The sequence below is a fragment of the Simochromis diagramma genome, unplaced genomic scaffold (genome assembly GCF_900408965.1).
Source record: "Simochromis diagramma unplaced genomic scaffold, fSimDia1.1 OVJJ01000411.1, whole genome shotgun sequence".
NCBI classification, from domain to species: domain Eukaryota; kingdom Metazoa; phylum Chordata; class Actinopteri; order Cichliformes; family Cichlidae; genus Simochromis; species Simochromis diagramma.
The window spans coordinates 1,117,080-1,129,249 of NW_024386735.1; the positions used below are offsets into that span (position 1 = coordinate 1,117,080).

General features: G+C 39.3%; 1 protein-coding gene across 3 annotated transcripts; it reads right to left on the reverse strand.

Annotated features, from left to right (window-relative positions):
- Positions 1-1,371: 1,371 nt before the first annotated feature.
- On the reverse strand, positions 1,372-6,195 carry LOC120736978 (paramyosin-like). Of its 3 annotated transcripts, none has more exons than XM_040037437.1 (9): positions 6,085-6,195; positions 5,125-5,290; positions 4,983-5,034; positions 4,673-4,797; positions 4,497-4,595; positions 3,682-3,866; positions 3,459-3,516; positions 2,158-2,220; positions 1,372-2,035 (listed from the first exon to the last, which is right to left on the reverse strand). In XM_040037437.1, exons 2-9 carry the CDS (start codon positions 5,275-5,277, stop codon positions 1,514-1,516), a joined length of 1,257 nt encoding a protein of 418 aa, XP_039893371.1. In that variant the 5' UTR covers positions 5,278-5,290; positions 6,085-6,195; the 3' UTR covers positions 1,372-1,513. The 3 variants fall into 3 exon arrangements, with proteins under 3 accessions (XP_039893371.1, XP_039893439.1, XP_039893524.1); XM_040037505.1 differs by lacking the exon at positions 6,085-6,195 and adding an exon at positions 5,572-5,675; XM_040037590.1 differs by lacking the exon at positions 6,085-6,195 and having other exon boundaries at positions 4,673-4,794; positions 5,125-5,403.
- Positions 6,196-12,170: the final 5,975 nt, after the last annotated feature.

Sequence of the window (12,170 nt, forward strand, 5' to 3'; positions counted from 1 at the left end):
CGCAGCAGTTCATGAAGCGGATCGTGGCAAAGGAGTGAAAGCCAACTGTCAGATCAAACTTTATTTGTAACTCAAGAAGGTGCCATGAAACATTCCTACTGTCAGCACATTTTCCCATGTTAGCGCAGGGTGTTTTTCTTCCATCCTAATGCAAGATTAACGATGGCAGCCTGCATCCAAATTGAAGTTTAGCCTCCTAAGAGTTATTAGAGAGGAAATTACAGTGAATCCCCAGTGCTTGTGACTCATTTCCAACTGTGACAGTGGAAGAGAGATGAGGTGTGATAAAACATCAGCCCGCACCTACAAAAAAAAAAAAAAAAAAAAAAAAAGGCTACAGAAACCTCTCATTCAAAATATTTGGTACATTAACATGTGCCGATCAGTCCATCTAGGTTTACAGCTCAGTTCTCCCTTCGAGGTTAAACGGTCCGTAAAAATTGCACGGGCATATTCAATTCAGTTATTAAAACAACAAATTAAACATCACTTATAATTTGGTTTGTCATGAGGGTTCGGGCTTCAGGCCCCAGTGCTGGCAAGCATTCACTCTCCTAAAGGTGTTTGAGGGAACATGGAAACCACAAGTCAGCTTTAATGCTCCTGCTCTGCAGTCGACCAGCCTTTAACCTCCCTAAGACTATTACATTTGACAAATCTCTCAACATTAACTCTCAGGCCAGCGGTTTTCTCGTAAGAACAATTCATTTCATGTTTTTCCTTTTTTTTTTTTTTGTAATTTTACATACACATTTAGCGGGAACAACTTCATTTCACCCTGCACTGATTAACACTCAGAAATAGTCCAGCTTGTAATCCAGCCATGGGGTGTCCACGGTTCAATTAAATTCAATGTAGTTTTATTTATATAGCACCAAATCAACAACAACTGTCTCAAGGCACTTCTTATGGTAAAAGCACTACAATAAAACAAAGAGGGGAGAAAAAAAAAAAAAAAAAGGGAAAACCCCAACAATGATATGAACCCCTATAAGCAACTTCTTTGGCGACAGTGGGAAGGAAAAACTCCCTTTTAACAGGAAGAAACCTCCAGCAGAACCAGGGTTTAGGGAGGGGCTGTCTGCTGCGACGGGAGGAAGGAAGACAGGACAAAGACATGCTCTGGAAGAGATCCGGAATTTAATAATAACTAAATGCAGAGACACACACACGAGCAAATGTAGCCCTTAATGCTAGTCCCAAACCTGGATAATGGATGGCGTGGGTTTCATTGCGAAGGTCCATATGGGTTGGTCAGCAGCTTAGTTAACAACAACAACTGCTTCCAGTGCTGAAGCCTGTACTATTAAGCGAGAGAGGCCGCTGAATTATTAGAGGAAAAACACAAGTCTACCTTTGAGAAAGTTCCACTTTATTTTTTTTTAATAGGAAAAAAAAGCAAATTTATGATTAAAATGACAAACTGATAAAACAATACATTTTTGAACTGAAATAAACATTTGTGTAATTAGGTTATAATGATAATTTGATAAGGCTAAAAATGTGCACCTCCTCACTTCTTGCTGGCGATCCTCTTGGATCTCCTCAGACCTTCGTTTTGTGCCTCCTCTCCAGCATTATCTGCAGTGGTGGCAGCAGCTCTCCTGCCACGAGAGGGCACCTCAGGTTCCCCAGTTTTCACTTTACTATGACTTTTCTGTTGGGAAACTGTGGTCTGAGCAGTTCCAGCAGGCTTTCTTCGTCCTCCCACAGGTTGTACTGACTCTCGGGAATTTAAGTCCTGCCCTTCAGCTTCCTCATTTTCCCCTCTGCTTGCTTTAACCTTCTTTTTCTGTTGCTCTCCTGGAGCTCCAGACCGGGTTGGCTCTTCGGCTGAGGTTTTCAGAGTGTCCCTGTTTCTACTCCTTGTTGATTTACTTGTGTTTGTCGCGTCTTGCAACATTTCAGTAGATTTAACAGCTTTCTTTTGTCTCTTTCTTGGCAGCTTCATTTGGCTTTTAATGGCATCTAAATCTTCTTTGATTTCTGGTGCTTCTGTGATGTTCACCTGCATTTCCAGAGACTTGCAGGCCTCCTTTGAAGCCACATAAATGGAAAAATAGTAAGCCTTTTGTTAATGTGTGGATACAGGCACCAAACCTCAAGTTTAAAAAGATAAATGAAGTGGTGTAAGATGAGACTAAATCGGGTCCTCACCTCTCGCTGTGCAAGTTCAGCTTTCAAATCAGACAACTGCCTCATCAAACCTTGTATCCTCAGCTGAAACGGATACAAATAGTCAATAAATGTAGACTTTCAGGCTGGAGCCTCTCTTTTATGGCAGTCAAAAACGGCCAAATTAACCCCCAACAGCTCAGTTCTATTTCGGTTTTTCCTGACAGACTGCCATCTTCTTTACTGCTCTTGAATTTAACTACCACCAAGAAGTTGACTTCATGAAGGACTGAGTGACAGCCCCCTGCTGACTATTCAAAAATTGGAGGGGAGAAAACCAAAACAAAAAAACCATTCAATAGAAAACACTATTTTCCATTACAAGTTATACATATATTGATGGCTTCCTATATGCACTGACCACTTTAATAGGGATGCATTTTTCAAACACTTAAAAATACAAAATCTCTAATCAGTCAGTCACATGGAAACAACTCACTGGATTTAGGCATGCAGACATGGTCAAGACCACCTGTTGAAATTCAGTCTGAGAATCAGAATAAAGGGGATTTAAGTGACTTTAATTGTGGTATGGTTGTTACAGAAACCACTGATCTACTGGGATTTTTCCCGACAAAAATCATCTTTAGTATTTACAAAAAATGGTCTGAAAAAGAGAATATCTAGTGAGCAACAGTTCTGGGTGGAAATACCTTGCTGAGGTCAAAGATGAATGGCCAGACTACTTCAAGCTGATAGTAGGGTAATACTAACTCAAATAACTGCTTGTTACAGAAACAACCACGGTATACAGAAAAGCATGTGTGAACACACAAGATGTTGAACCTTGAAGCAGATGAGCTACAGCAGCAGAAGAGCACACTCCTGTCAGCAAAGAACAGGAAAGTGAAGCTACAATTCGCAACAGCTTACCTATATTTGACAACACTGGGTGCCACTTCCTAACAGCTAAGAAGAGGAAACTACAATTAATATTAACATCTCAAACTGGTTTCTTGAACATGGCAATGAATTCTCTGTACTCAAATGGCCTCCAAAGTCACAAGATCTCAGTTAAATGGAGCTTCTTTTTCATGTGTTCATGAGGAGATTCACATCACAGTCATGCAGCCAACAAATCTACAGGAACTGTGTTACACTATCATGTCAATATGGATCAAAATCTTGAAGGAATGTTTCCAGCACCTTCATGAATCTGCACCATAAAGAATACAGTCTGTTCTGAAGCTGAAAGAGGTCCAACCCAGTACCAGCAAGGTGCACTTAATGATGCAGCCAGTGAGTGCATATTTTTACAGTTTTCAGCCTCCATATTCTCTTACCTGTTTATTGGCAATTTGCCTTTCCATCTGTCCTCTCTCTTCAGCCTCCTCCTTCCTCCTGTGATGTCAAACATATGAACAGTAATGGGATTTCCCCCCCCCCTTTCTTTCAGAAGCCAAGATGCTGACAGCATTCATCAGTGACACAAACCGTTACTGCAAAACATGAATAGACAGAGCCATAACCCTGGCCCTACATTACGGTATCCAAGGAAGACATTACTTGTTTGCCACCATCTTCTCTATTTGATAGAACTCGACAGTCTTCTTATCCATGGCGTCCTGGATGTCTCTCATTTTCATCATGGATAGGAGAGATTTGGCATCCGCGTCAGTCAAGTCAGCCTGTGGGCATGCCATTCTGAGGACCACCTTTGCCCACTCAGTGACCTCTATACAAGATGGGAACTGACAAACGGAGATTTATCATCAGAATACATTTAAAAAAAAAAAAAAAAACAACAAAAAAAAAAAAAAAAAACAACACACATTTCCAGTGAAACTTCAACTGCAAACAATCTGTACATGTCTCTATTGCAAGGTTTAGTGTTTTTTTGGTAAAGCAAAAAAAACCCCGAAAGTCTGCAGGTTCAGTAGGTTAGCGTTTGATGTTGTGGATTAAATATGCCCTTTAACCTTTGTTAAGAGCTTCCATGATTTTGAGGAATTTCCAGTGAATGTTATCTAACAGGCTGTAAATGCCAGAAGGAATCATTCAAAGGATCCATCTTTTTAAACTTCAAGTCCGTACCATCGCTACCCTTCAAGTAAAGACTTTTTTTGGTGGTGGTGGGGGATAATGCTATTTTAGGGGGGGAATATAAGAAGCCAGTGAAGATGCCTGTAACACACTGAAGCTTGAACATACACCGAGTTATTACGACAATAAAAAGAGACAGATGTGCCCCAGAAGCAACTGTAGAAGTAAAGAAACATCAAAGAGTTGCTTTTAAAGGATACATTTGGAGGCTCACAGCATAGGAGGTCATGTTGCATGTGTGAAAGTCACCACGTCTATTGCATTTCAGAATAACTCACCCTCTTGAGCTCAGCCTCTGCTTTCACCTTGGACGCACATGCCATCTCTAAGGCCACCATTTCCATTTTTAACAGCTTCTGCACTTCTTCTAGTTTAACCTGAGGACCGCCAGAACATCCAACTGTATCAGTGCACTATAGCTGTTCACGGTGAAATGCCCATATATGAGGCCTACCTGCATTTTTTTGACAAGCTGCTCTTCTTTCATCTTTTTTAAAAATTCCAAGTCAGCAGCAGTGAGCTGGTAACCCTTCATCCCTTTCAGCATGGAGTGAGGGTCATGAGATTCTGGAAGTTCTTCTGAGCAAATAGTAATTAAGACAAAACTTTATGACAAAAACCCAAGTGTGAAACTTTCTTTACAAAAACTAAAATCTAGATTATTTCAGTTTCTGTTCAATAAATTAGACACCTGTTAAAATCCAAATGGGAATGTTTAATATTTGTATCATTTTCAAAGGCTCTAAAACAAAACTGTTGCCCACCTGTATCTGTCTGACTTTTTTGGTTACCTTCGTCTTTATCTCTGACACCATCCTATTTATGAAAGCGCAAACGTTGATGCGTCAAGTCAATGAAGTAGTCAGATTTAAAAAACAAAAAAAACAACCCAAAACGTTTATGTACCTCCATGTTCTGCTCTGGTTCCTCAAGGTTGGTGAAATCCAGTTGTCTTGTTACGTTTGTTAAGGGCGGCGTCCTGGGAAGCTGCCGACCTGACGGGATGTAGTTCCCTGAACTGCAGCTCCGTTGCAGAATTTCAAAATACGTGTCAGACATGTCTGAGGATTCCCTTCAACATAACCACAAAAAGCACTGAATGTCTCGAATGATAGCAGCAAGGGCTCAGCTGACAGCTGCGACCAATTGGTGCTGCCGACACATGCTCCCTTCCTCTCTTCCGGCCTTCAGGGCAGGTAGCTCCACCCACGTGTGGCCTTTATCAATTAGTAGCTAAACACTCTCAATCAAAACATTTAACGAGATTAAACATGCAGACATTTCTAACAACATGACAGTATTTAATTATTAACCAAATGTGTTTGTGAAATCGTTCTGAGTATTTCTAGAAACCTTTTGGCCAAGCGACCATCTGTCTGGGCCTCCTTTACTGTGACGCTAGTTGGAATCTCCCACTTTGTTTTGACTGTTTAGACCAGGTGTGTCCAACTCACAGCCTCAAGGGCTGGTGTCCTGCAGGTTTTAGATGTCTCTTTGATCCAACACAGCTGATTTAAATGGCTAAATTGCCTCTTAAACATGTCTTAAAGTTCTCCAGAGGCCTGATAATGAACAAATCATTTGATTCAGTTGTGCTGACCCAGGGTGAGATCTAAAACCTGCAGGACACCCTTGAGGGCTGGAGTTGGACACACCTGGTTTAGACCCATAATCAGTGCTTTAAACATAGTAAGTTAAAATCAAGTGTGTACAATAATCTCTCAGGTTTTGAATAAATGTGCCTGACTAGCTAGTTAGGTATAGCTATGATACTGGCTTAAATAACTGCCACATATAAAAACATACGACTACGACCCAACTCTATATGCCGGCCTCAATGGTGCTGCTTTGTAGAAGTGAGAATACCTGTGAAGGTGTTTTGTCTTTTTCTTTATCTGACAGGCCGTCTCCAGACCACTGATTTCATCCACTCCAAAAGTCTACTGATAAAAGTGACGATGGAAGCGCTGCGCTGTGACAGGTCCGGCTCTGCAGAGTTGTTCTGTTCTTCTACCCTGCTGTGCTTCACTCATCCCTGCATCGTTTTCAGCTGTGGTTCAGAGATGGCTGATTTCTCCTTGTTCACCAGTGGGTGGTGACAGATTCCTTCAGATGTGAAGTGTGGGGAAGGAACGCTTTGATTTCATATCTGCCCAGAAAAAAACCATTAACATAACAGTTCTTACACTTCATTTTATTATTTCTTTTACATTGTTTATACACCTGAAGAACTTGTATTACTGCAGCTGGAGTGCAACCCCTGTTGTTAATCATAAACAATGTGAAAAGGCACCATTTGATTAGACAATCTTTAAAAAAGGTTTTAAAATACACATAGACAGCGGTGAACACTACATAGGTATATTCACAAAAAGGCTAATTTTATAGTCCTGGTCCTTAATAATGTTTGAATTTTCTCATTTGTGTTATTTTATATTTAAATTTTAGAGTTTTTTTTATGCTAAAAATAAAAACAGATGAAAGATGAAAATATTAAGATTTTCACTGAGACTGAGCCGGACTGACAAGATTTTTGGTTTTGGCTTTAAAATGTAAGAATAATTCTCATCTTTCAGGAAGCAATGGGATTTTTTTCTCCAGCCCAAAATTGTTGAGGAGTAACAGTAATGTGATTTTCCTTTGTGCTACTATTATACACTGAATTTCCCATAACGGCTATCTTCTTTGTGAAACTGTTTGAATTTTGCCTCTAGCTCTCACTTAAAGTGCACTGGTAAATGGGACTACTGCCAGGTCCATGTTCAATAAAGAGGTAAAAGGGAATTACTCCTCTCCACTATCACATACATGCTTATCAACTTTCTATTTACAATATTTTAGGTTCTTTACTTTTTCATTGTAAAGTGGCTTGAGATGACTTCTGTAAACTGCATCCCTTCTGAGTTGATTATCCAAGGCACAATGAATCAAGGAGACTGCCCAGACACATTTGTGAATATAAAAAAGCTTCAGTTTTCTTTCTTAAGCTGACCTTACTTACGTTGCATAACTAGGAAATGTTCAGCCCTGCTTTAACAGACAGACAGGCAGGTGTACAGACAGACAGATGGACCGTGACATAAAATAGGCACAACCAAAACCCAGTCTATCTTTAAACTGAGCTGCCAGACCCACATGTCGAGAGGAGCTCCAAGAACTCAAAAGGAGAGGGCTGAGTCGTAAATACCTCTGTTTTTAAATGGCCCACTCCCATAATGCCGAGCGAGAGAGGAAGGAGGATGGGGGTCAGAGAGTGTGTGTGTGTGTGTGTGTGTGTAGCTGTATGTGATAAACTAACTTGGCATAACCAAGTGGAAAACATTTGCTTGGTTTTACATGGCAGCTAACAAATCATGCCTCAATAAAAATCAAATTAAAAACTACTTTTCTCGTTTTCCTCATAGCGATAATTCCTCTCCGGTGTAAGTAACTGTGTCTGCTGTGTATCTGTTCTTCATCTGGCAGGAGGTGTTAAGCAGGGGGTTCAGTGCAGCTTTGCTGGTGTTAAATTGTTTTAACTGCAGTTTTTTTTATGATGAATGTAAGAATCCCGCTTGTTTATTTCTGTCTGAAACAAGGACCCACTGTTTTACAAATGTCCCCCTGGCAGACCTGTGACATGTACCCCACCTTTAACCCTTTGACAGTCTCCAGCTTCACAGCAACCCTGAATTGGATAAGTGGAAGAAATTGGATAGATAGTTTCCAGAAATTAGTAACCAAAAACAAAGATGAGGCACACTGACATACAAATGCATGTTGTATGTAAGAATGAGCCAGTCCTTCACATTTTTCAGCACAAGCAGATTAGTTATATACAAAGTCCCCGAGATGACATTCAGACCCCCCTCTTTCTAAAAGTATACACAGCACACATTTGTAAAGTAGCTCTTTTGTTGTGTAAAAGCTCTTTAGTGCAATAGCAAATGCCCCAAAAAGGCCATTAACAGCTGCTTTGACATGTACTGTATTGAACTGCTGAGCAGACAGCTCGTAAAGGGAGTGATAAAACAGCACCCATGGTGGCCATGGATGTGGATTGGATAGAGGCAGGTGCTCCAACTTACCAAGAGACTAATGGAAAATGGGTTAGAGTCATCACTGTGAGAAAGATGGGACAATGGAGAGTTAGTCTTACCCAGGAGATGGTTAGTTTGTACTGTTGCATGATACAAGCTGATTTAATGACAAACAAAGTGGAAAAAAACACACACACACACACACTTGGAAAGTTGGAGAAATTCCTGCTGTATATCTTACAAAGTTATTTACCTCAGAGCCCAAACATGGCAGACGGAGGCAAACGTCTGGTTGATGGTAAGAATATTTTGTGATGATTCATTGTTTCTGTCATTCGTTCGAAATGGGGATCAGATTGATTAGTTGCTGCACACTTAGTTTAGTCAGAAATGTTATTTAGTAAAAGGTCAGGAAAGGAAATAAGAGACAAGAATTGATTATCGAGATGTTATTTAAATATTTCCTTGCGTCTTTTTTTGTAAACATTACACATTCTGGCTTAACAGCATGTGAATACAACAAAGTTAGGAGAATGGAACCATCTGATAAACACACACATGCACAATTAGATTATTTTGTAACTTGGTGTCTTGAGAAAAAAAGGAAAATAGTATTCAAGAAACAATTAGAATGAATCAGCAGACGCACGGTCAGTTTCTGTTTGGAAACAGATTTGATTTCTTTTTTTAACAAAATGAGCAGCAGTTTTCTGGGAAAAATACCTTGTTGATGCCAGAGCTCGGAGGAGAATGGCCAGAGTGCTTCAAGCTAGTAGGAAGGTAAAAGTAACTCAAATAACAACACGATACAACTGACGTATACTGAACTTCTGAATGCACAACACATCAAGTCTTCAAACAAAAAGATGACAGCAGCAGAAGATCACTAACTCCCTACAGCTTTGAACAGGAAAGTACAATTAACACAGTTTCACCAAAACTGAACAATAGAAAATTGGGAAAACATTCAGATGGTAGGATCAGAATTTAGTGTCAATAACATGAAAGCATGGATCCATCCTGCTTTGTCCCAACAATGTGGGTTGCCAGTGGGGAAACTGTGTGGGGGAAGATTCACTGTGTGATGCTATCATATCAATATACACCCAAATCTTTGAGTGTTTCCAGCACCTTGTTGAATCTACACCATGCAGAATTAAGACGGCTCTGACGGTAAACCCAGTACAAGCATTGTGCAACTAACGAAGTGGATAATGAGTGTATATTCATGTTAGCAAGTTTATGACTTGTGTGGTGGTTGGGCTGATTAAAGTATATTATTCTTTAGACAAAACAATCTTCATCATCAGATGAAAACAACCTGTGTTACATAATCAAAAGCTGAGCATTGTGGTGCTTTCGGTTTGTTGCCATTTCCAAGGCAAAGAACTGAAATTCAGTTTATACTAAACAACCCCCCCCCCCCACCCCCCGTGTCTTCCCTGTAACTTATCATGCTTATCTTGTCTAATCAACATAAACAAACTTGATGGCTGAATATGGTAGTGAATGAGAGTAAAGCAACATGACACCTCTGAGCATGTGCACATCCAGATCAGAAACACACATAGACACACAACCATTTGCGAGTGATGAGAGATGGCTAGTTGGAAACTTCGAGGCCTGCACTTTCTGTCGTGCCACCTTCAGAGCTGTCAGTGAGGTTAATTCTGTGATGTTTGTGATTAGTGACCGGTGTAAGGTTACAGCTTCCCAAGACCAGTCCAGGACTTACGCTGCAAAACGTCTGGACTTGACAAAAGTTTTGAAACGTATGACATTTCATCACATATGTGTAGTGTTTCATTACATAGTTCACATAGTTTTCAAAGGCTTGATAGAGCAGCCGCACAAAATTTAATAGTGTTAATGTTTAGCATTGATGAGTGGATTCTCTTGTGCTAAATCACAGACTGTGTAGAAATAGATGGACTTTTTTTTTTAAACTGTGCCACACTGGCAAAGCATGGATGAGATTGACAAACTGAGTGCACTGCACACTCGTACATTAGAGACTTGTTATTCACTTGATAATCATTTGTTGTCATCTATTTTACTCTAAATTGGTTGCAAATGTGCAAATGAATGCCATGTTCTACTAAATAACACTTGAAATTAATAATCAAGACCATGAAGCTGAGATTATAAATGATTATAAACAGTGTTGGGCAAGTTACTTCGAAAAAGTAATTAATTATAGTTACTAGTTACTTTTTCAAAAAAGTAACTGAGTTAGCAACTGAGTTACAAGATTCTAAAAGTAATTAATTACTTGAAAAGTAACTATTGAGTTACTTAAAAAAAAAAAAGTTTAACCCTCTGGGGTCCAGGGTATAATTGGCCATTTTTAACTACTTTTCAAATTCAAATTCAAATTCAAATTTTATTTGTCACGTACACAGTCATACACAGTACGATATGTAGTGAAATGCTTGGACAACTGCTCGTGACCTAAAGAAAACAAAAAAGGAAAAGGCTATGAATAAGATAGGAAATAAATATGAAAAATTAAAAAGGGTAAATTTAACTAGGAAGGAATAAAATATAAATTAAGGTTAAAAATGAAATAACTGTACAACACAAATTAGAATGAAGGGTAAATTTAACTGGGAGAATAAGATAAAATATATAAATTAAAGTTGAAAATAAAATAACTGTACAACAAAATACACAATACTTTTGATTTTCCCTCCACATTTTACCTTTAAAAACTATTTACTTTGTCTTGTTTGGTATCATCCTTTTCAGCACAGCCTCACATGTCTGAATTTACAGTTATGTTTTCTTTTTTATTTACTAAATCTAAAATCAGAAAAAACAAAATAACATCCGAGTAGAAAAAGTGATATTTTTTACTGTAACAACCACAAAAATGTTTAATGAATCATATTTCATAACTTTAAATGCAAATATAAATTGTCAATTTTAAAATCATATGTTGCAAGTTATTTGCAGCCATTTACCTTTTATTACCCTTTTTTTAAAATAACCATTTCAAACTATTTACATAACAATCAGGTGTTCTGCATTCAATAAGATGACACACAAATTATTTGTACCACTCCAAATATTTCTGTCCACTATAAAGGAGAACATCACAGGATGATACCTGCAGGTCTGACAGCAGCAGGTGTATCACTCCTGTTTTCTACCTGGAGACAGCAGTCGCCTCATTGTTCTGACACACAACACAAAACTATCCATAACATTACACACTAACTACACAAGACAACACATGAACTACACACTCCAAACACGCTAAACGTTACAAATCTCTCACATCTCAAAACTCGCTCTCTCTCTTTTTCTGCTGTCTCTCTCTCTCTCTCTCTCTCTCTCTCGCCATCACTCCTAAAACTTCCCCCTCTTCCTAAACAACCAAATGTCATGTTGCCATATCATTTTTTGATTGGTCGACATGGTGCATTTTCCAACCAACACGAAAGGACTGGGTTTTTTTTTTTGCTCATAAGCAGAGAGCGCTTGCTAGCGCTGTCCTTAGACAGTAAACGTGACGAAACTATTGAGGAAAAAACGCTGCGTATATATTGTTAATCATGACTCTGGTTTTACGTGGCCTATCAACACAATTTAAAAACTGGTATATATCAATAACCTTGTTGCTTTGTCATCTTGAAGTGGTCATGTGATTGGCTTACCACGACTACTTTATTCTTCCTCAGTCAAACAGCAGCACTCATGCAATTGTTTTGCCCCCTTAGCTCCAGGTGTTGTGCCAAAAAGTGATTGTCTGCCAGAAAGTGATTGCCGTCCGTGGGAGTGCGCGCAGCTGCTTAAAGCTGTAGCGCCCAGATTACTTACAGCTACGTCCGTGCAACTGATATAAGATGCGGTAAGCTGAACACAGCTTCAACCGTCTGTACTCAATACTGAAAAAAGTAGCGCCGGTAGTAACGCCGTTACTTGCAACGC

Bases quoted from the DNA above. Each gene is read 5' to 3' on its own strand.
- LOC120736978 (XM_040037437.1), bottom strand. From the start codon at position 5,277: ATGTCTGACACGTATTTTGAAATTCTGCAACGGAGCTGCAGTTCAGGG. The intron at 3,517-3,681 runs GTAATGTCTTCC...TTGACATCACAG, and splicing joins GAGAAGATGGTGGCAAACAA to GAGGAAGGAGGAGGCTGAAG. The intron at 2,221-3,458 runs GTAAGAGAATAT...TATCCGTTTCAG, and splicing joins GGCAAATTGCCAATAAACAG to CTGAGGATACAAGGTTTGAT.